Source organism: Tachypleus tridentatus, chromosome 3 (genome assembly GCF_004210375.1).
Source record: "Tachypleus tridentatus isolate NWPU-2018 chromosome 3, ASM421037v1, whole genome shotgun sequence".
NCBI classification, from domain to species: domain Eukaryota; kingdom Metazoa; phylum Arthropoda; class Merostomata; order Xiphosura; family Limulidae; genus Tachypleus; species Tachypleus tridentatus.
The window spans coordinates 24159350-24184264 of record NC_134827.1 but is presented as its reverse complement, the minus strand read 5'-3'; the positions used below and the strand labels follow the sequence as shown (position 1 = coordinate 24184264).

The following is a 24915-nucleotide window of genomic DNA, read 5'->3' as shown; positions in this document are numbered from 1 at the left end:
TTTTAACTTATATCACTGAACAGAAGTCTAACCTCCAACAATTTAAAAATTAAAAAGATTTATCATAAATATCCCAACATTATATGTAAGAACATTTTACTTATGGATCATGAATTTCTTAATTTAAGCAGTCATTACTCTTATATCTTATTTTCTGCAAGTATATTTTATCACAACATTTAGCGTTGAATACAATCAAGGTTTAAACGGAGGCTGATCGATCCGGAGAAGTGTTTTACCTTTTTAAGATTCAAGCCATTCTAATTGTGATGTAACACGGCACTATTTAATTCGAATACAACAATAATTTCAGCGTATCTTTTTTTTATTACCTATACTTAGCATTGTTAAGAGAAGGGGTATGGATCCTGATTTGATCTTTATGGAATATTTCCAGGTTGAAAATGATTTCCTGACAAGTATTGAACACTAATATCCGCTAATAAATAACGAACATTAGTTAGTTAGCCACCATGATTCTCCAGTTTGTTTACACACAAAAAACGCAGTCTAGTTAACTAATGAATGAATATTTGAGGTAAAATTTTTATCAATGTTATAAGTGTAGCTAAACATTTGGTCATTGGTTTCGGTTTTATTTCTTTAATCAAGTCGCAAACTTAATATTTTTCCACACCTTAGATTTTTTTATTGGATATTATAACATTTCGTCAGTATAAACTAGCAAATCACAGCAAGTAAGAAACTGACACTCTAAACTATTTAAAATTAGCTTTAGTCTCGGAATGCTATTATTCTGAACAGACCCAGGCCCGGCATGGCCAGGTGGTTAAGGCACTCGACTCGTAATCTGAAGGTCGCAGGTTCGAATCTCTGTCATAACAAACATGTTAGCTCTTTTAGCCATGGGAGCGTTATAATGTTACAGTCAATCACACTATTAGTTGGTAAAAGAGTAGTCCAATAGTTGGCAGTGGGTGATGATGGCCAACTGCCTTCCCTCTGGTCTTACACTGCTAAATTAGGGATGGCTAGCGCAGATAACCCTCGAGTAGCTTTGTACGAAATTAAAAACAAACCAAACTGAACAGATTTAAATTCTTTAAAATATATGATGGTAGTTTTTGATTAGATATTAGTTTTACAAACAACTTCTGTGGAAACAAAATTGTTGTACATTCATTTCAAACATACATTCCTCTTTGCATTCTCTTATTTTAAATTATTAATTCTAAATTACCATATATATATTTATATGTATATTCATCATATTAAATTCTCAAATTATCGAGATATCGTTTTGTTGTTTTTTTTTGCACTGTTGCTATGACTACAGTTTGTAATCAATGGTAGGAAAATTTCACACCAAATTCGTGTATCACAAGTGGTGTTGGGTTCTAAAAAAAATTCACACAGTAAATTAAATTTGCACATACGTTAATCTGACATTTTTTAAGAAGAATATTTCCATGTTTATATATTTTTGGAACATACTTTTAATTTTACTATTTCCTTTTATGTTAATCTTATATATGTGGTATATGTGCTACAGGTAGTGCAAATTAAGTCGTGAATTAACACGTCGTTATGCTATTCGTTTTAAACTTATATTCATAAGCGAATCAAAGGTGGTAACAAAATAATTTAACTGGTTCCTCTCGTATTGTGTAATTGTAACAAGCTAATGGCAAATTAATAATAAATTTCGGTTGTCTTCTGGTTAGGTTTAAGTTACTTTTGTAATATCAAACTTTGTAAAATATTTGTTAACAAGAATAAAGAAAACTATCGATTTTTAAGGCTGGTTAGAGCTGTAATTTTTATAGTAGTTATTATTACAGTACTGTGCACGATTGTTAGAACAAAAGAATATTTGTCATTTTTTCCATTTTATGGAACTACTTATTCCATGTCATTATAGAATATTAATTTCAGCACTAAAGTAATTCTCATTGATTCCTGTTAACAATTGAATTAGCCAGGGTGAGAATATTTATCATTCTTTAAAATTCCTGTATACCTGTAACAAGGGTGTGTCATAAGGGTTCTACTTGAACAAACATACTGAACAAATTTAGGATCTGAAATAACTGTCATGGTACCCCATGCAGTGTCTTGATTATATAGAAAGAAGTTAGCAAGAATCTACCATATGGTGTCAGTATATGGTAGAAGATATCAATTCAATAGTACTCAACAAATAAACAGTGTTTAACACTATATATTAAGTTTTCTTGTCTTGCCACAGTCCAAAAAGCATAGAGAATTGTCAGTAGAGTGGAGAGTCCACATAAAAGCTGGTTGTGATGATTGTTGGTCTCTCCAACAAATTGCCGCAGAACTTAAAATGATCCCCAAACATTGTCAAGTACACCCTAGATCATGAGTCTGAGACAGGTAAATTTGAAAATAGGAAAGAAAGACACAGAATACCTAAACTCAATGATACTGATGTTTAGAATCTTTGTTTATACAGCCTTTGGGAAAAAAGGAAGACTGCCACTGATCTCAAGTATGAGATAAACAACCATGTATCAAATAACAGAAAAGTGTTCAGATCTACAGTATCAAGAAGACTTAATAAGGATGGAATATTTAGTTGTGTAGCAGTTAAAAAACTTTTACTTCAATCTACAGATATTGTCAGGAGACTAAAGTTTGATAAGAGGTACTAAAACTGAACTGTTGATGATTGGAAAAAGGTGTTATGAATGGAAGAGTGCAAGTTTAAAATATTTGGTTCAAGGTATCAGGTGTATGTTCAGCAGAAGAAAGATGAAGGTTATTTACCTCAAGCATCACACCTACCATAAAGTGGAAGAGAGGCAGTTTGATGGTTTGGGAGTGTTTTTATTCTGAGGCAACAGGAGATGTTTGCAAAATAAACCTTGTTTCATTCCACAATGACTCATACTGAGTTATTGTTGGAAAGTATTATTAAACAGACCCTGAGCTACAAGACCAGCTGTTACAGTGTACATTGCAATTGTCTATCAATCTCCCTTCCCAGAGAAATGGGAGGAAAGTCTCTTACTCTACAAAAGGCTTCCACCTTCTAATTAACATTCATGCTAACCAAATATTTTCTCACGAAGAATCGACTTGGACTTAATCCAAAGTCACTTTCCATTAAAGAAGCAGAAATGACTTGAAAGTTTGATAATCACAATTCTTGAAGTAGGTGACATGAAGAAAGGTTATTTGTAAAAAAAAAAAAACTGGCAAAAATAAGTTCTTAAAAGATTTTATCATTCAATGAAAACGTAATGTTGATACTAAGTAAATCCATAACTGTTATTAACATGCATTTTATTTTTATATTTTAATTTCTGAGCCCATGCATATATTACTTTTATGGGTGTGCAAAAACCTCAACTTGAAATTAAACGGAAGTATAAATTCATTGTCACATTAAATATATATATGTATTTTACCATACACTTATTATTTATAGTTATCAGTGTCAGAGGTTTAATACATTACACTGATATTCGGTTTTTACGTTCCTTTGAAAACAATTCAAAAGTGTGTATATATATATATAAGTCAAATTCATGATAAACTTTCTCTGTAAAACCAGTTTAACATTTATTTTCAGTGAAATATACAGTACAGGTAGGGGTATTGAAATTTATAATTGATCATGGTGTAGATATTACCCTCAGTTGTTTAATTTATATCTTTTATCACATGTACCAATTAAACCATTTATGAAATATACAGGGTGGCCCGTAATCCCTACCCATCCATATGTTATTATGTTATATTCAATTATGCATGTATTATACTAATGATGTGTTGAAGGACCTGTTACCACAGCATTTGGAACAATAACCCCTGCTATGTTGAGGAAAATGTCTCACAGGACATAGCGTTGCATAATATTATGCTGCAAGAATGAGGGACAGCACAGAGATACACTGGATACATAAGATATATATGGATGGGTAGGGACTTACAGGCCACCCTGTATATATGCAAACAATATATAATGACAAAATGTTTCAGGTATGGCAACAACATCAGCAAAAAAACAAGTAGCAAAACTTGCAAAAAACTTGGCTAGTAAAACACACTGTAAGTATTTCAGTTGTATAAACAGTTTTTTAAAAATGGGTAAAGTAATAGAAAGATACTTGGAACAATTAATCAGAACAGTATATTTGTTTTTGCGATACAGTCTTAAAGTCTTACCTCTGTAAAATGTTTCTTTCTGTGAAGAATGTTTGTGATCTGTAACATTGCTTGTTTGTTGAAAAAGTGGTGATTATAAAATATTCAACATATTTTTATACTAATATAGCAAATTAAGTGTTTGTTAAAGTACCACAGGTAAAAATATTAAAAACTTATAAAAATAACATTTACCGAAAAATTTAGAGGACATAGTTGTGCTCTAATCCAATAGAATGAAAACAACAGTATTAACTTAGTGATGTATTGTTAACAGAAACAGAGTGATGGTAATTATGAGAGGTAAATATATATACACAGCTTGTACTAAACAAAACTGACTTAGTATTCTTGAGTGAACCATGTAGATATTTGATTTATATAAATAATAGCTTAATATGGGGCTAGAAGGTAGGCAGATATAATGTAACAAACTAAATGGTAGAAACCCAACATACTAAATGAATTACTAAAGGCTTAAGTTACAAACAAACAATTCTCCACCTACATTTAAACAGGCTCAGTAGATTTTGTAGTAAGATGCTGAATGCCAAAGATTATTTTTTGTTTTTTAATATGTTGGTTTTATATAATATAGTTTTTAACAAGCTAGTGTAAATTTTGTGTGTGCTTTGCTTGTACATAATGGGTGGTGTTAAAAATTCATAGTTTCACAAGTGGTGTGTGTTATTTTGTTTCCACAACTCAGATTTTGTACTGGTAGCATGATTCATCATTTTTCTTTGTGGTTAAACTGATTTAGGTCCAGTTCCATTGGAATATCTGAAGTTTTTTTATAAACTATATTTATTACATTATTATTTATTGTTTGTTTGTTTGTTTTTTAATTTCGCACAAAGCTACTCGAGGGCTATCTGTGCTAGCCATCCCTAATTTAACAGTGTAAGACTAGAGGGAAGGCAGCTAGTCATCACCACCCACTGCCAACTCTTGGGCTACTCTTTTACCAACAAATAGTGGGATTGACCGTCACATTATAGCGCCCCGACGGCTGAAAGGGCGAGCATGTTTGGCGCGACCAGGATGCGAACCCGCGACCCTCAGATTATGAGTCGCACGCCTTAATATGCTTGGCCATGCCAGGCCATTATTGACTTTTATAACAGAATATAACATTTTAAGTTAATATTTATTCACTACTTATTGACAAGTGTTTTTAATTCAGAAATAATAATAAACTGTAATAACTTGATTATTATTTAACAGTTGTTAAACCATTATTTATCCAACATTTGACTAAACAAATTTGATATTATATAGTGTATTTGAATAAGCTAGATACTGTTTGTAAAGTCACAAAGCTTGACAATATTTTTCATACTTGAAATATGCAACCTTATATGACCAAATTTGTAATTTTCTTTAATTGAACACTCAATATTTCACCTTAAAGCTTCTTCAGGGGTGTTCCACTAAAACTATAACTGGTTAAAGTGGAAAAATAAATTTGGTGTTATAAGTTCCTTTGTTTCTTGTATTAAAATCTCTTCTATATAACAGTGTGTACTACAAAAATTAAATAAACCTTAAAGTTGATTTCTAGGAAAACCCTCTCAGGCTGCCAGACATAACATATATTTGATACTATCATAATTAGCATACAGATATGATTTTTCTAAGGCCATTGATTAGAAACAAAAATACCTATTCTACGTTCTTTTGTCTTCAAAAGTTCTTAGAAGAGCTATTTGAATCACTTAGCATTATTCAGGGTAATATGATAAGTGAGGAAAGAAACAAGAATACTTGGGATTGTTTCAAATAGCTCTGGCATCAGATCTTTGAAGGTAATGTGTGCAACCTTAAGTGTTTCTAAATTGCAAAAAGTTATTTAAAATTTGAAGAAGGATAATTTGATATTATCTTTTTATCAGCTTTTCTGAAACTAAACCTCAGTTCATTTTCAGTCACCAAGCAAGAAATAGAAGCATTGATGATAAATTTCAAAAAAATGACTACGTCAAAATTGGAGAGGACAACGTTTCGTGAGGTTCTTTACAACACATTTGAAATGACAGATGATATACTAATGGATAGAAGTAAGTCTTCAAAAATTTGTATGCAGTTTAAAAAGAACACTGATATTGTAGTCAAATGTATTACAAAATTCATATATACATAATTTAAGAAAATATTTTGAAATGTGAAATCAGTTACATGTGAAATATGTTTGTCAAATTAATCAAATAAACTTATTCAGATATGTATATTTAAATGATACCACTGTTATAAGCACCTTTATTAATATGCTCTTGTTTCACTTACGAATTATTAGATCACTCAAAGTACCAGCTTCTTAACATTACTGTGTTTGTAACTAACATTAAGAAAATAATTGTAGCAGCTTTGCTTTCTTAAGCATTATGAACAATACCTAATTCTCTTTTAGAAATTAATTAATTGAAAATAATTATTTGGAAGTTTTCAAGATAAAAAATACGTATAGAGAAATATAAGTAACAGTGACACGAAAAAATTATTTATTAAAAATTTATCTGGTACTCAGTTTGTTCTCTTTAAATTTTATTCTAATTTTTTTGTACTAGCTATTTCAGAAATGTGATAAAATAGCTTCATACTTGTCTTTGATATGTTAAATTGCTAAAAAGAAGCCAGCATTTGTTTGTAATTCAGTACAATCACTCAATGGTAAAAGTTGTCGAGAGGTATGAGATCACAAAAGACAAGCAAGGAGTCATTTTGGAACAATATAGGGGTAGCTGTTAATATGCTTCTATATTGTGTGTGTAGTTTTTCACATGTTGTTTGAAATTAAAATTAATCAGATATTTTATGTGACAAATATGCTCATTGTAGGGACATTTAATACAATCATCAAGTTCCGTTGTCTTATATGCATAGATAATCGTCTAACAAAACATGACGAATGTTAGAATGTTAAGTGATAATTCAGAAATGTATTTTTATAATTAATTTTTTTTACTACCAGTTATATAGATTATAAAATGTGTAAAGTATTGTAAAGGAACATGAAACCATAACATTTAATTTTTTTTGCCATCTAACCTACATAAAGGTCAGGGTGCATTTTTTCAGATAGAATAATTTGATACTGTCTGCAATTATGATTTTAGTGGTGAGGGTGTAAGGAGGCTGTGAAACCCCATAAGTGCAGTGAATGTTGGTATAATAAGCCTACAGTAAAGACATAGTGTGAGATCAATGATTTACTGATTTTTATCACAAATTTAATTAATGAATGATCTTAATTTTGATTGGCCCACAAAGGAATTTACCTGCATTTGATTGCCTCAATTGCACTTTTCTGTCTCCTTGTTGGACAAGATTGATTTTGTAAAACTTATTTATTTCAGTTAGCTATGAAACATGGAGTTAGGGTATACTATGTGGATGTTGTAGTTGCCCCTGTCAAACATGACAGGCTTTACATTAGTGTCACTTATAAGTTTCAACAGTGTTTTGTGCTATTTTACTTTTCATATTCAGACTGTAAATCATTCACATGGTCATAGATTATAATATTAAAAAAAGTTTTATGTTATAGTAACTTTTCTTTCTAAAATTTTTTCATATGAGCTGCTGGCTGGATGTTATTCAACTGAGGTTACTTTTAATTATAAAAAAATATAAGCTGATCATATTGTCCCACTTTATTCTGTTTTACTTAACTGCTGCTAGAAGACTATAATTGTAAGTTGTTCTATACTGAGATGACAATTATATACTTTAATTTTCTGTTATACCTGATGCAAATTATGAAAATATTTCCAGTATAGTTTGGTCACTTATCTGAATTAACTTTTAATTCTGTTCATTATAGTAAGAGATTAAGGCTTGGGTTTAATCAATATTGTTTACAATGATTTTTAAATTTCTTACTCTGTGTGTGAACCAACTTGCTCAATAGTTTCAAAATAATTTGTTAACAATGCTATAATGAAAACAGTTTCAATAATCTTATGATGCTTGAATTTTGTACCTACACTATTTCTGTCAAAGCTACTGTACATGTATGTATTTTGCTTCATCTCATTAGTTTTCCGGACATTCGATGCAGACAGTGATGGTATTATTGATTTTGAAGAATGGGTAACTGGCCTTTCAATTATTCTGCGAGGTACTCTGGATGAAAAGACAGACTGTGAGTTTAAAACAACATTTTAAATTTTTATATTATTTTTAAGTAAAACATTTATAAACAGTTATCATAACAGATCTTTGTTATGTTACGTGTATTTATTAATTAACTGTTTGGCATTGGAAAAAAAAAAACATTTTTAAAGAGGAAGTGATGTTTTCCTTAACTTTCTTTTAACAGTTTGTTTTAAAGTCTATGACCTCACTGGAGATAGAAACATCACCCGGGAGGAAATGTTTCATTTGTTAAAAAATACAATGGTTAGGGTGAGTATTTTTTATGTTAAATTTAATATGGTAGTAACAAACTTCAAGTGTTTCATCATCTAATGTTTTTTTATTTTAGCCATTTATATTGGCTACACTGAGTTTTGTCAAATGTCAATTAATAATTCCAAGACATTAAAACTGTGTTATTTTACCCCTTTAAGATAAATCATAATAGAGAATTTTTTCTCATAAAATGATATTCTCAACGTTAGTGCCATGTTTAAATAAAAGATTGCTTAACACAAGGAGCTGTGATTTTATTTATATGTTATAAAATAGAATTTCCAGAAAAGAAATATAACTGAAAATTTATAGGGTAAAATCTGGTATCATGACTTTAGATAATGTGGACTGCATTAACTCAAACTACTTTGTATTTGAAATAATAATTTTATGCCTTTTCATACATTTTACTGTTATGTATTAATAACATTCACATGAGAAGTGTTGTAGTAGTATTTTAACATCTTCAGGGCATCAAAGATACAAAACTACTACAATTACTTTATAACATACTGTGGTGTATATAACATATGTAAAAGTACTGATGATAATACACTGTTTTCATTGTATGGACCAGGATCTATTGATGTAAACCTTGTTTTGAATTTAGATATTTCTATTGTTCCTTTGGCTGGAATGATATTTGCCTACTATGATGGTCATGGCTTTACAGCTGTTTTAAAACAGTTTAAGTAGTGTGAAACATGAGATAGGTTAGAGAAGATGTTATTGAGACTATTAGTAAATTATATTCTGGTTTGGAATATTAAGTTTGTGTTCATGAAACAAAAAAAACTACACCATTTTATGATTATCAAGGAAGTGAAATTGTTGTGAACAGATGGAGCAGTGAACAGCAAGCTTTTCATCTTTCTGCATAATTAAAACAGTCAGCTTTAAAAACATTTATTCGCAGATGAAAATCCCTTCAGACAAATTATTGAATCCTTTGTTATATGAAAGTAACAGAAAGCAAACAAACATATCACAACTGTCACCAAATAATAAAACATTATACAACAAGTTAAATGTTGCATAAGTTTTAAAGTATTAATACTAATTTATACTTACAGCTGTTATTATTAAGATTTTTAAAATATCCAAGTTTGTTTTTTGCATTGGAAATATTAGTGCAGTCAGTGAGGTGCATATATATATGTGTGTGTGTGTATGACTAAAATCAGGATTAAGATATAATTTCATTTTGTAAAAAGACATTATAAATGATATAATTTGAAGAATTTGATACCACAAATAGGATTTATGTTACACTTGTAGTCTAAGAGAAAAATATCGCTATATATTGAGGTTTCTCAAACAAGAGAAATGTAAAATATTAATTACAAAACAATCTGTTGTGATTAATCCATGAATATCTTGAAATAGTGATAAACTTGTCTATCATATACTCATGTTGTTCATTATCTCTCTTGCATAGTTTGGGTACCTCTTTGGTGCTAAAATGATTTACCTAAAATAAAAAAACGACATTTTTTGACCCATTTTCTCAGTTCCACATTACTTATGCATGGAACCTTCAGTACAAAGTAAAGTTTCCTAACCCTGCTATATCCTTTTTCAATTATGGCAGAACTCACCTGTGTGAAAAACTGTATGATGAAATTAGTCAAAACATTCTACATGGAGTCTATCTTGCATATCGTGCCTCAAACTAGGCCTTGTCCAAGCCATTCTTGAATAGGAAGCAAACTAAATTTTTCACTATAAATGCTAAATTGATGTTTATATACAACAAACTACTATTTCTAACTTTTATGCAAAACATCTCTTGATTTTTATAGAAGCCATTCTTCAATAAATCCTTCTAATCTTAAAAAATATACCAGTTTTGTAAAAAAGTATATTTTTTATGTTTCTTTGAATAATACTCTATGTGTGAATTAACATATGATGAGTATACCAATAGAGAAAAATATATTGATTAATTCCTCACTTTTATACTTGTAACTGGCAGTATATTAAAGTTATTTTAGTATTTAACATTTAAAGTGCTTTACTGCTTCTCTCTTTCTGCAAAAGCATTTTATAAAGTGTTTGACTTTTACATCTATCACACTTCTTTCTTTGTTCTTAAAAGGCATTTAATTTTTTAGCAGTTAGCTGAAGAGGATCCTGATGAGGGAATCAAAGACTTGGTTGACCTCACCCTTAAGAAAATGGTATGTTTGTTTGACTACTATAGAAGTTCTAGTTTATTTCTCTAATCAAAAGTGATCTATTGTTGTTTGATATTGTGAGTGGATGGATATATATGTTTGTATGTCAAAGCTTATATCAGCTTATTCTATTTCATTTCAAGACAGCACAATACTACTGTAAAGTCTACAGTATAAATATTTGAATGAAATTTAATTTTTTTAATAACTGTGTTTACTTACCAATCAAGTCAATACTTCAAATATTCAGGACTATGACCATGATGGAAGGCTGTCAGCAAATGACTTCAGAAGATCTGTACAAGAAGAACCTCTCCTTCTTGAAGCTTTTGGACCATGCTTACCTGATGATAAGGTATGTGAATCTGACAATGAGACTGCTTTAAAACCAAAATCTGTGCTTTATAGACAGAGTTTTTCGTGTACGTTTGTGATCTGAATTTACTTAGGAATTGTCAACAGAGAAATACACTCATTTTTTTAATGAGGACATTAGACTCTCATTTTGCTTTTTGCTCTAAGAGAGGACAACACTTATGATTTGTTGGAAGGAAATGTATATCATTACTATTTTATTTGAAAGTTATTTCCACTCCAGCATAAGAAGAAGGTAGAAAATCATTGAATACATTGGCTGCTATATAACAAATTAAGTATAAATAAAATTATATATTTGAAAGGTGCCTAGAAGCAGTCATGATGTCCCAAACTCACATGTTGCTAGAGAAATTTGGCTTTGAAACATAAATATCTGTGACCCTCCAGCATGTCATTCAGTCCATAACTAAAAGTCAGTTGTTGATGGTAGCCAATGAATATAGTATATAACAAAAACAGATTCGTAAAATGCAAAATATTATTCATTTTCATCAAAGGCTCCCACTGAGATAGTTCATTTGCATGTCTTCAATATGAGACATTTTCAAAATAATTATTTACTGGGCCTTCTGTTTACAAATGAAATGAAAAGGAATTTGCAATTAAAAACAGAAAGATGAGTTTATAAAAATCTTTAAAAATAATTATTACCCTTTATATCTGGGATTGTAATGTAGTTTATTTAATTCTAATCAGTAGGAAAGGAATTCTAAAAGTTGTTTCTTAAATGCTAAAATTGGTTGTGGAAATTTTAAGCCAATCACAGCCAATAATACTGTTTCATATTCTTGGAAGAGATGAATGTGATATTCCCAATAGATGTAACTTTATCACAACAATGCTTCTGTTATCCATCAAAATCAACTTGTGTGTATTATAGTAAACTACACCAGGAGAAGAAAGTTTAATTTTAAAAATAACTTTCAAACCACCAAGGAGCTAAATTGCATCAAACATTTATTAGGTATGAGAAGAGAGGTAAACAGATTAATTTTGTGTGACTCACTTTTATGATACTGCTTGCTTTCATGAAATATTCATCTTTAAGGTAATTGTCTAGAATTAGAGCTATCAGTTATATCAGAAATAATATTTTTATACTGTGATGTTACAAAGTAATGATCACAATACTATAGACAGACAATGGTTATACATTGAGGGGATTTATACCAAAACATCACTAGGGAAATACTAAAATATTGTTTCAAAATTTTCAGACACAGGTGATAACTTTATAGAGTAAAATTTTATCATAATTTTGTTCTCTTATAATAGTTGTAATATTATGGCTAAAACATTATAACATAAGATTTTGGGGCAGCATGGGATTTGTTGGTCCATCTTGACTGTTCCACACTCTAAACTAAATTAATTTAAAAATAATAAAATTCAAAGCCAGTCTATGTCATTCATATACTTATTGAGCTTTTTCTTAAACTCATTTAAATTTGCTGCCTCTACAGCATTTGAAGGCAATCCATTTCTAAGGTCAGACACCCTGTTCGAAAAACAAAACTTTCTTAGCTTAAGATGACTCCTACTGTGCCAAAATTTATAGTTGTGTTCCCCTAGTCTTACTATTCTCACTGTTAAATATGAAAAAAGATGATGAATCAACACTGTCAATTCCCTCTACAATCTTAAATATCTCAATCAGATCTACCCTATCTATTCTTTTTTTCAAGAGAGAACAGTTTGAGAGATTTCAGTCTCTTCTCATATGACAACCCCTCCATCCCATGCACCCTTCTAGTAACCCTTCTCTGAACCTTTTCTAATAATTTGATGCCTTTCCTAATGTAAGAAGCCCAATATTGAACAAGGTATTCCAAATGTGGTCCAACCAGTGACTTGTACAGTGACTCTTATTCAATATTTCTGTAAATATAACTTAAATCCTTTTTGCCATACTACTAACAATAGCAAACTGCTTGGATGGCTTTAGAGACTGACCAACTATCACACAAAGATCCTTTTTCATAATAATATTGTTGTTAAGATTATTCACTTCCAAATCTTACTTGAAATTCAAGTTATGATGAGCCATATGCATTGTCTTACATTTATTATTATTAAATCCATCTGTTATTTACTTGCCTAGCTCACTAAATGATCTAAATCCTTTTATAAATCAGCAGCATCTTCTTCACAGCTAGCAACATCCAAGACCTTATAATCATCTGCAAATTTAAGTAATTTATTTCTATTCCTTCATTTATATCACTGATGTAAATAAAAAAATAGCAAAGGTCCTAAGACTGAGCCCTGAGATACCTAATTTGTGACATTAAACCAGTTTCAATGAACTCCATTTGTAACAACCCTCTACTTTCTTCCATCCTCTTTGCTAACTTATCCCCAACACCTATAGATACAATATTTTTTTACAAGCCTTTTATGTGGTGCCCTTTCAAATGCTTTCTGAAAATCCAGATACACCAAATCTACACCCTTACTCTCATCTATATAAGCAATCTTTTCAAAGAACGTCAAAATGTTTGTAAGGTAAGATTTTCCCTTAGTGAGACCATGTTGACTATCTAATTAAATCCTAAACTTTTCACAGACTTTCCAAAACTTTTACCACAACTGAAGTAAAACAAATGGGCTTATAATTATTGGGACAATTTTTGTCACCTCCATTGAAAAGAGAAGTGACATCAGCTAACTTTCAATCCTCCGGTACCTGCCAACTATTCAAGGGCTGACAGAAAAGAGTATTAAGTGGCTCACATATCCTGTTGTTAACCTCTTTCAAAAACCTTGGGGGGATATACTACCTGGCCCAGGACCTAATTATTTTTTAAACTTTCCCAATTTTTTTCTTAACTAGCTCAGAAGTAATGGAATACTCTTTTTTATTGTTCTTTTTTATTTATTTTTCAACAGTTCAAAATGTGGAATACTGCTTAAATCTTTGTTATTAAAAATTGAAAAAAAAGCTAAATTTAATAACCCAGCCATCTTGTAGTCAGATACTAGCTTTCCTTTATCATTCCTCAAGGGTCCTCCATTCTAATATTTTGTTTACCCTTAATGGAATTAAAGAAATCTTGCTGTTAATTTTTATATTTTCAGTTAACCTTTTCTCATAGATATTTTTTGATCATTTAATTTTCTGTTTCATCAACATTCTTAATTTTCTATAATCTTCTAAATCACCTGTCGTACAATTCAATTTAAATTTCTTATGTGTTTCTTTAATTTTAGCTCTTAACTCTTTGTGAGCCAACCTGGTTTTTTAGTTGCACCTACTCTATTCTTTCTCTAAGGAATATGTTTACCTTCATTATTTAAATAATTTATCCTTAAAAAGTTTTCACATCTGATCAGTGTCTTCAAATAACTCAGCTGCCCAATTCACAATGGATAATTCTTGTTACATCCTTCCAAAATTTCCTTTTTGAAATTTGTAATAAAAATGTCATTATTCCTAATCTCCATATGCAGCAAAACATTGAACCTGATAGAGCAATGATTACTTGCACCCAACTGTTCCCTAATTTCCATCTTCTGAACCATTTCTGTATTTGAAGTTAGCAATATAAATCTAAATTAGCGTTGTTTCTAGTAGATTCCTTGACTAATTGGTAAAGAAAGCCATGCTGAACAGTTTCCAAAACCATTCTCCCTCATGTTTTGACTCTAGCAATTCCCAATATATGAGGTCTGAATAAAAATTTCTGAGACTTCTTCTCTTACATGTGCCAGTACAGAGGCAGTGAGCTTCACTAAGGTGTGTACAAAGTACAAATTGTAATCTACCCCACAAACAAGCCATTTCTCCAGACCTTATACCTGTGTTGAGAAAAATGTGTTCAAAGACCGATGTATCTCTTAACCCTGTCATAATAAAAATGGACAGAAAAGAAGGGCAATGAATTTGCATCAAGTTTTGTGTGAAAAATGGTAAAGGAGGAACAAAAATCCTCAAAATGTTATGAGCTGCCTTTGGTGATGACTTCTTAAGTAAGGCTGTCACTTATCAGTGGATAAAACACTTCCAAGATGGCCAGGAATTGGTCAAAAGTGACCCACATTCTGGGTGAACATCGATATCGTCCATTAATGAAATGGTCACCAAGATGAAAGAAAAAATTTGAAGTGAACGATGATTAACTATCACCAAAATTGCTGATGAACTGGACATTTCCTTTGGATCATGTCAGGCGATTTTAACCTAAAAACTCTGCATGCATCATGTGTTTGCAAAACCACGACAATGCGTCTTCATACAGTGTCATGTCTGTTCAATAATTTTTGGAAGAAAAAACATTCCTGTAATACCACACTCTCCGTATTCTGCCCTGCATGATTTTTTTTCCCAAAAATTAAAATTATGTTGAAAAGAAAGAGATTTGATGACATTCCAACCATCCATAATATTGTGAAAGCAGAACTTAGTTGCATAACAGTTGAAGACTGACTTCCAGCATTGCTTCCAAAAATGCCAGGACCATTGGAACAAGTGTAGCAGCTAGGGGAGATTACTCTGAAGGGGATAGCATATAATACTGATGTACATACATTATTTTTCAAAATAAAAATCTTAGAATGTTTTGATCACGCCTCGTTTATCATTCATAATTTTGACTTCATTAAATGCTGAAATCTTAATATTATTGTAAAGTTTCTCACTTATTTCATCAATATAATTTGGTGGTCTCTAAGAAATTCCCACTAAAAGTGCTTTTCTTTATATCCACAAACAAAATTCCAAATGGATTCAATCTGCTTGCTATTATCTTTAATATCCTCAACTTCTACCAGGATGTAACTCACATTTTACATATAAAGCCACTCCTCCTCCCCTCTCTTTAATACTCTATCCATATTAAATAGCTTGTAATCCTGTATTTCAAAGAAACTTCTGTCATCTATATTTAACCATGTTTCAGTTATTCCCATTATATCAAAATATTCATTCCTAACAATGCTCTAAAGTCATCTATTTTATTTATTATACTTCTAGCATTACAATAGTGACAGTTAAGCCTATCCTTATAACTACTTCTATACTAATTTCCTGTGCTAAACTTTTCTCTGCCTCTTATTCTTTTCACATTTAATTTTCTCTGGCCCTCACCACTGTCTAGTCCTTGTTTTAAACTTCCCTTATAGCCGAGTTAATTGTCTTAGCAAACAAGCCAGTCCATACCTTATTTAAATGTAAAAGCTCCTTTCTTAAACTGATTTGATTCCACAAAGCCAATCAGCCTAGCTATTCATCCTTACATACTAACCTAAGCCTACATTGTAACTCTAATAACTAACTTCGTTCTCACAGTTAACTCTGGAAAGTATCCCTGACAAAATTAAGTTATGGCTTTTACTTTAAATGCTTTTACCAACCCTTTGTACTTATTAATTAGCTCCTCTGACCCACCTTTTCTTACATCTTTATTTTCTGCATGCACTGCAAAACATTTTCTCTGCTAGCCTCCTTTTATTATATCCTCCACCTATGCCCACAGGTAGCATAATCCTTTTCTCCATATTTACCCCACAGACTATCCCATACACGTGCTTCATCAAGAAATCACCCATAATTATAACCTCTTTATCATCCACATTATTCTCTGACCCTTTTATTTTCCTCCCCTTCAATAGTTCTTCATCTGCAAGTCAAAGGTTGAATTTGTTGCTCAACAGAATATGGTTCATTATAACTGCTACTTTTATCCTAATACAACTTTTTCTAAGTTCCTGATTGTCATTGTTATCAGATGTATCCCTTGTATTGTAAAGTTTAACCTCTTCATGAAATCCTGCTACCATTTCCCACAGTCTACATTTCTCTTTATCCATTGCCTCTATTTTAGTTACGAGGGCCTCCAACCTACAAATTACACATCTTCATCACTAGTTTCCTTATAATAAGTATGTCAGTACAGAGTTCCCAAGTAAAACCCATTCATTAAGGTTATGCTCCTTATAAATGGTACTTGCACATTGTGATGTAACATGCAGAATCAAAATGTTTTTATAAGCAAATAAAAAAGTATACCCTACAGGAGTTATTTTTATTATGTAAGAAAGTTTCTCATTTAAACGAGGCTTCTCATAATTTTAATCCTACTTCTTTGAGATAACTTACTAAAATTAAACATGATTAGTGGCTTGACCACCTCTACTAGTATTTAAATCATGATATATTATAACAGTCATAATATCCTTGTTAATACTTCTGTGCACAGTTTAGAACAAAACCAAACAAGTATTTTATTAAATTTTAGACTGTTCTCAGAAATTAGGTTACAATTGTTTCAGGAATCAGGAAATGAGGCTCACAGAAATTATATCATCAAGATGCTATTTTTGTATGCATACAAATAGATTGAAATTGCTTACTTCCAGGTTCGTGAAGCCTTTCTGGCTACTTTCACTCAAACAAAAATTGGATTCATCTGACTCATGAGGACTTTTCAGACCATAAACCTGCATAAGGGGTAGCAAACATCAGTTGTATGTACGTTATTAATGATTTATTAGAGCATATTAATTAAAAACGTAATTAGAGTAACTAATACGGATATCCAATGAGAGCAAGTCTGTATGTTTACCAAAATACTATTACTGTCAGCACTACAAGGCAGCTTAATTATGATTATACCTGGCTTACAGGTGAAGTCTAGTACTTTGGGGAATTTCATCTATAAACCAAATTACTCAAAAATCCTTATTATATTGCAGATACATTTACTATTGAATATATTGCAGGGGTGTTTTATATAAAATGCAGAGTCTTATGATATTATCACCTGAAATGGCACTATACAGTCTAACAAATTTTAAATGTGTAACTCTTGGTCAATATACCTACCAAATAATGTTATTGATGAATCAGGATGAGATTATAGAGACCTAAATGACTCACAATAATTTATTCAGTGTATTAAAACTGTTTGTAAATAACTTTTCACATTAACTACTATAGTGAAAAACTTTGGACTTTATGCATTTATATGTTAGTTACAATTTTTTTTACATTCTCTTGTTTAGAATCTGTTTTATAGTACTTAAAATTAAATTTAAATCATCACATGATTTTGTTGTAATTTAACCATTTAAAAAATTTCAGAAAAAAATGATGTAAAACTAGAAAACTGTGAAACTTCGCAAATAGTTTCCTTTAAAAATTTACAATGAAAATAATCACACCTTGCACTGAAATGGAATTTTCAAATTAAAAACTAGGATTTTGTAATCATTCTTGTACATCTGCATGTATCATTATAAAACATACATTAAAATATGTTTAGAAGTTACAGTCTTATACTGTACTTGATACAGCTAAGATAATTAAGTTTATTTCTAACCAAAATTTGATATTTGTAAATATTACATGCACATAGAAAATTAATGATTTGTAGGTAAAATTTAACAAGTTTTTACTGTTTAAAAAATGTAACTTCTTACTTTCATCATTATTACTAAAACCAGTATGTTTTTGTGGTTTGTACAGTTATCCGATTAAACATTTGTTTAGTGGTATTTTATCTGTTGAACTTTAAATGACTAAAGAAATTCTTGTCAGTTTTGAAATCAAATTTTAGATTTATAAGATAAAATAAACTTTTCTTTGGGTTTTTTTGTAACTATATACACAATAGAAAAATTATATTTTTATCATTTTTTAAAACTTTCAGTGCAACTCTAACCTGTTCAACAATATTTTTAGTAGACTTCATGGTGCATTGTTCCATTACATTGTAATTTTATATTCTTTTCAGTTACTATAATTTCAAAGTAGTTTTGTAACCTGTGACAGTTATCGGTTTTGAAACACAAGCAAGCTGAAATATTAATTAGAATAAACAAACAACTTATAAAATTGATCTAACCATTGTATTTTTCATATTTTTTCTTTCTATGTGTAATTGGAATTTGTTTGTTTTTTGCTAGTTTAAAACAAAGTTATGACAGACTTTTTTAATATGTATAAAGCTGTTGGAGTTGAAATAACCAACATTTTTCATAGTTGTTTTTCATTTGTCTGGGATATATCTGTAGTCAGGCACATTCACTACTTTTTGTGCAAGTGTTCCTTCACATATTTTTGACATTCTTGTGAACCAGATGCCTAAAGATTACAAATTTGTACTAATCTTCTTACTTACGTAAAGGTTACATACAGTAACAGCTATCTCATAAATGCATGTATCAAGTTTGCCCTTTGTCCACTCCCTAGGCAGGAAGGAACTCGTCTTGAAGAATGGCACAGATACTTGTACCAATTGATACGAGTTGGGGAGTCCTCACCTTTGAATGTGTTATTTGGAATAATTGCAACATAAATATCATAAATATTTACAAGATACCACACTTGATATCTCTGACTTACAAGTACACTATCATTCTTTCAGCCCTTGTCCTTTGTAGATATGATAGTTTTTGCTATCCTTAACTGGTGCAGATGTTTCTTTTAAAAAAAACTTCTGGTATTATGAGTTTGAGAACAAACAATTAAAAGCAATCAGTTTGAGGAATGTACATTTTAGTGAATAAATATATTATTTGGCAACTTCTGTTTTTTATTTTGCTTTTTCTGTCCTTGTTTATTTTCTGCATAATATTTCCAGAGTCTACTATTACACAACCCACTAGGTCATAGCGTCAAGTTTTTTTTAAGTTAAATATATAACAATTTATATATGTAAACAGTGTTTTGGACTTTTTAAGGTTTTGAATTTATAAGCGGATTTATGTCTTAGTTTTATTTTATATCTTTGGTGCAAAGATGCTTTTGTTCCTTAACATATTTTTTTACAATTTAAAGACATCTTTTAGTGATAAACACAACCTTCAAGTTCCTCACATTTTTGAATAATTAATGATTCACAACTGGTATATTTTCTATAACGTGTAATCAACTGTGTTAAAAAATAATGCATAGATTGGTGTTCATAGTTGTGAGAAAACCTAATACCACAATTAAAAAAACTACTGTTGTTGTTTTTCAACATTCAAAACTTTTTAATTATTCATCTTATAAAATTGTCCAATCTGCAAAGCTGGAATTCAAGCTCGTACATTAGCAGTGAAGTACTTCAATATTTTTGTCCATTCTAGAAAGTTAATTCCAATGCTGATACACTTAAATATTTTCCATTTCCTTGCAACACCCATTGTGTTATGGTGAATCCTTCTCAACCTAAAAAACAAAATAACAGCCATTACCTGACATTGAGATTTTCTCATTAAATCATACAACTTTAGACTGTTTAAAAAATACATAAAATTTACATTAGGTTACTCACACTTTAATAACAACTTTTATGTGTTAAATGCAACAGTATGTTGCCACAGATAATAGCTGTAGCACCATAGGCAACATGCTGTGAAAATGTTGAAGGAAAAAGTTATAAAGGAAAATGAACTGCACCAGAGTACACCCATTGGTGAAGTTTACACTACTTCTGAATTTAGTTGTTGTATGGCTACATGAAACCAAAAGGTATTAGTGTTTGCATTGCAATGCGTGATTTGTCTGGAGCTATTGAAATTAATCTCCCAAACCAACCAAATGCCACATATCATTATACAATAATAAAAATCTCATCCAAATATGTGTCGTGGTTTGGTTTGTTTTGAATTTCACGCAACACTACTCAAGGGCTATTTGCACTAGCCATCCCTAATTCAGCAGTGTAAGACTAGAGGGAAGGCAGCTAGTCATCACCACACACTGCCAACTCTTGGGCTACTCTTTTACCAACAAATAGTGGGATTGACTGTCACATTATAATGCCCCCATGGCAGAAAGGACAAACATGTTTGGTGCGATGGGGATTCAAACCCACAACCTTCAGGTTACAAGTCGAATGCCTCAACCCACCTGGCCATGCCAGGCCCTTATTAAAGGAAGGATAATTTATTGGAAAGGGTTCAAAGGATGGCTATTAGATTATCCTAGAAATGGAAGAGCCATGGAGACAGGTTGTTAAGATAACTTATTTTCTATGATGCAAAGACCACCCAGGTTTCCAGTTTCTTTGTGCTGTATTCTGAAGGTAACAGAATGAAAGAACACAAGTTTAATATTGAAAAAAAAATACACCAGGTGTCAATTACAACAGTTTTGTTTTTCAGAAAGGAATAATTTCCTGAAAAATAAAGGGTAGATATAAATTTGTATCCTCTGAAGAGTGGGTATGCAAGGGCAGCTTTAAAGGATCAAATGGCCACTTGTTATCTGTATATTAAAATGTTGTCTTAAATAAATAACATAATTTGTTTTCCTTCCATCATTAAGTAAATCCTTATCAACTTAAATACCTTTTGTTTCATCATTAAGGATCCATGATCCTTTTTATATTATTGAAGTTCATTAGAATATTTTAAAGGACCAGTTGTATTATTTGTTATTCTGTTTTGTGCAGTTATTATAACCATAACCGTTTTTGAAATCTGTTCCGATGTTTTCAGCTATGTTCCCACTTTTGCCATGAACATTTCTCCAAAAATTCCATATTTTCACTAACCTTAGCAGTAATTATTATTTTTGTCATGTTCTTACACACAAAGTATCTGTTGCACAAGATCTTAGTTGAAGTAACATTTTAACCTCATAAAACCAATGTTTATTGGACAATACCAGGTAAATATAATTGACTATAGTTTTTACACATTAGTATTAAATTTACTGTATTTTCTACACATTAGATTCTTAATTTAGCCTCTTAGGGTTTTGGAAAATAAGAGTGCAGAATAGCATTTTAACCACTGATACTTAAATACCTTATCCCCAATGGAAACGATAGCATGTACGGCATGGTTCAAATATGATACTATTTCTCTTAGAAAGAGAACCTGATGATGACAGTTTTTAAAAAATACAATATAGTTAATGCTACGATCTCATGGCATTTTTTTAAATACTGACTTTATCTAAAAGTGCACTTAATGTGCAGTTCATTTACACACGCAGTAGTACTACAAATCTACAACTTACACATAGGCCTAGAATTGGAAAATTAGAATGCTTTATAAAGTTGTATGCATCATAAATTCATCTTGTAAAATGTTTTGGGTATTTTTGAAATATGGGATTACACTGAAATTTAAAAGGATACGTCAAAAGGTCTGTTAATTGGATGTTAAAATGTTAATAAAAACTAAGGCCTGAAAAGAAAATCGAAAAGCACAGCTTGGGATGATTTACAAATTACGCAGAAACAAATAAGATCCACAAAATAATAATATTTTGACAATAATAAGGTCTCCGACCTTTTAGACTTTCTCTTTATTTTCGTTTAAGCTTCGTCTATTTCAAATATTTAAAAAGTGACTTCGAAACGCAGTGATCTACGCAGTGTATAAAATCCAACAGTTCTTCCACACAGGTTTCGGAAGTGCCTTCCGTATTGTTCACTCTGTCGTTGCATTCGTCCAACTTTGCTTGAAGGGCAACACATTTAACTTCTTTACCACATTCAGCCTTAAGAGTCTCGCCAGGGTCTTCGAGCTCTTCTTCCTCTTCTTCTACTGATTCAGCATGTACCTTAACTTTTTCAAGAGACATTTTTATTTGTACTCAAAAATTTTAGTTATTTACCAATAAGTTAAATTATTAGTCTTACTTTATACCTTATTTACTTAGGCCTAACTCATAGTATTACAACAAGAAGTATATTCTAAACATGCGCAGAATTAAGTAGGAGAGATTTATCAGCTTATCGCGATGTGTAGCTTCAACAAATTAAGAAGTTTCAGAACGAAAATAATATAATGATAAAAAATAAGTTTATTCTTGTTTTTAAAAAGTGCAATAAAATTGCATTACTTGAAGCAGTACTGGTTCTATTAATTTCATATCACTATAAAAATTACTGTGTTACATCAAAAAAGGTTTGTTTTGCATTTTGTTACTGGAATGAAGTTACCGACTCCCGATTGCAAGAAGACAAGTTTGTTGGTTCGTCTGTTCTTGTGAAGGATGGTAAAAAGGTAATTCAAGTAAGTGATAAATAATTGGTGTTTACATAAAATTAATATTATTAGTACTTATCCTAATTCTGATTTCTAAGGGAGGTTCTTAAAATTAACGCTAATTACTGTCCAGTTATTCAAATCTAGTTCACACATCACAATTGTGGTTATGCAAATAATGATTTCAATAATTAAGGCATTCGATTCTCGGGCACAGGACAGGCGCCGAAAGATTTACCTGTCCTGTGAAAGTGTGTTTTCTCGGGGCACTTCCGTTTTCCCCCACAGTCAAATCTCAAGCATTGGATCTTTAGATCCCAGCCAAAGCAATATTATTGCCCTGCCCTGAAACGGATCGTCTCGCGTTCATATTTACTTTGACATCTGCTGTTTGGGTTCTGACCGGGCTGATCTCTCCTGTGCTGCCTTTGTCTCTCTCACCAGTATTATGACCAACCTCACTCCTTCACCTTAAAAGAGTAAAAATAAAAGAAAGGCAAAACCCCATGTAAATTTCAATAATTTTTCACGTGAAGGGACGAAGAGGGACCACAACGTTCATGAACACCCCAGATGGAGAGAGAATTATTCAGATTTATCTTTTTCTAAACTAAACCCTTGCAACGTTCGTTTGCGTTTCGTAATCCCAGGGGCGTGGATTCGAATCCCCGTCACACTCAACATCTTCGCCCTTTCAGCCGTGGAGGTGTTATGATGTTACGGTCAATCCCACTATTCGTTTGTAAAAGAGTAGCTACAGAGTTGGTGGTGGGTGGTGATGACTAGCTGCCTTCCCACTAGTCTTACACGGCTAAATTAGGGACGGCTATCGCAGATAGTTCCCGTGCAGCTTTGCGCGAAATTAAAAAACAAACAAATAATTCCTTTTTTAACACGTTACAGCAAGTTAGTACTTAACAGATTTATTGTTGACATTTATGTTAGTGCTTACGTTTGTTGTTTCGGTGTAGTTTTCTTCTTTGCCTGTAACATATATTGTTGGCTGTGTATTTTGCAAGTCCCACCTGTTCCAGGAATTTGTAGATTTTTGAAAGTAAGACTCAACAATATTTGTTTACTAAAACGCGCTAGGATATTGTTGAAACGTCGAGAAACTCGCGTGATTCTTATATAAAAATGGACGTTTCGAGAGACAAATATTGATATCATTGGACAGCTACAGCTAGTTTCTCGGTAAGAAGTGAACTTCTAACTGGTGTGAGTCCAACTGAACTTGCTAGTTTAAGCGAAGTGTGACAATATAATCTAAGAATTAATTTGCTCGTTGGGGACCTGGATCGTCGACAAAATTTTCAGTTCTAAGACGGGATATAAGAATCAGTATTATCTGTAAGTTAGTAAACTCTTGAATAAATACTATCATTTGTAATAACTATAAGTAATAACTGTTATTATATATTGTTTTTGTTTGTATATAAAAATATGATTATGTTAAAAAAGAAAATTGTGTGTATCAATTTTCTTAGCAAATACCATAAATATAATACATATTAACATTTAATTAACTTCTAAATTCAAATTCCGGTTATTTGAAATAGTAATGCATAATGTTCGTAACTAAATCGGAGACTGTTTCGGGATGTATTAAAATATGTAACGAGTATAATCTAGTCTTTTTAGTACTAGCTCCATAACTGATTCTTGTTAGCTACTTACCCATACTGTGTTGTCTTATTAACCATCTCGTTTTCTTTCAATTTAAGCTGACAGGTCGGGGTAATGTGGTTGTCCCCTTTCTATGCTTTCGTGTAGACATCTAGTGTTAGTTCAATAAATTGTGGTCTATTCGGAAAACATTTACGTGGTCAGCCAAAAAAACTCACGTACACCTAACTTAGTTTTAACAACTACACTACGTAAC

The 24915-nt window shown here is 31.2% G+C and overlaps 1 protein-coding gene and 1 pseudogene across 7 annotated transcripts; one reads left to right on the top strand and one right to left on the bottom strand.

Moving 5' to 3' along the window:
* Nucleotides 1-1315: 1315 nt before the first annotated feature.
* LOC143246547 (calaxin-like) lies at nt 1316-22731 on the top strand. 6 transcript variants are annotated; one of them, XR_013026027.1, is made up of 9 exons: nt 1316-1376; nt 3970-4038; nt 6063-6194; nt 8174-8278; nt 8456-8541; nt 10662-10727; nt 10975-11079; nt 17460-17567; nt 19294-19626. XR_013026027.1 is itself a non-coding variant. In XM_076493441.1 (8 exons), exons 2-8 carry the CDS (start codon nt 3972-3974, stop codon nt 17511-17513), a joined length of 615 nt encoding a protein of 204 aa, XP_076349556.1. In that variant the 5' UTR covers nt 1316-1376; nt 3970-3971; the 3' UTR covers nt 17514-22731. The 6 variants fall into 6 exon arrangements, 3 of the variants coding, with proteins under 3 accessions (XP_076349556.1, XP_076349558.1, XP_076349557.1); XR_013026028.1 differs by having other exon boundaries at nt 17460-17571; nt 19298-19626; XR_013026026.1 differs by having other exon boundaries at nt 17460-17571.
* On the bottom strand, nt 20058-22774 carry LOC143246548 (cytochrome b-c1 complex subunit 6, mitochondrial pseudogene; annotated as a pseudogene). Its single transcript, XR_013026029.1, has 2 exons — nt 22332-22774; nt 20058-20256 (listed from the first exon to the last, which is right to left on the bottom strand). The product of XR_013026029.1 is annotated as a cytochrome b-c1 complex subunit 6, mitochondrial pseudogene (transcript).
* Between the last annotated feature and the right edge of the window lie 2141 nt (nt 22775-24915).

Excerpts from the sequence above, each read along its gene's own strand:
- LOC143246547 (XM_076493441.1), top strand. The coding sequence starts at position 3,972 with ATGGCAACAACATCAGCAAAAAAACAAGTAGCAAAACTTGCAAAAAAC. Across the intron at positions 8,279-8,455 it reads TCTGGATGAAAAGACAGACT|TTTGTTTTAAAGTCTATGAC; the intron begins GTGAGTTTAAAA and ends TTCTTTTAACAG. Across the intron at positions 10,728-10,974 it reads ACCTCACCCTTAAGAAAATG|GACTATGACCATGATGGAAG; the intron begins GTATGTTTGTTT and ends TCAAATATTCAG.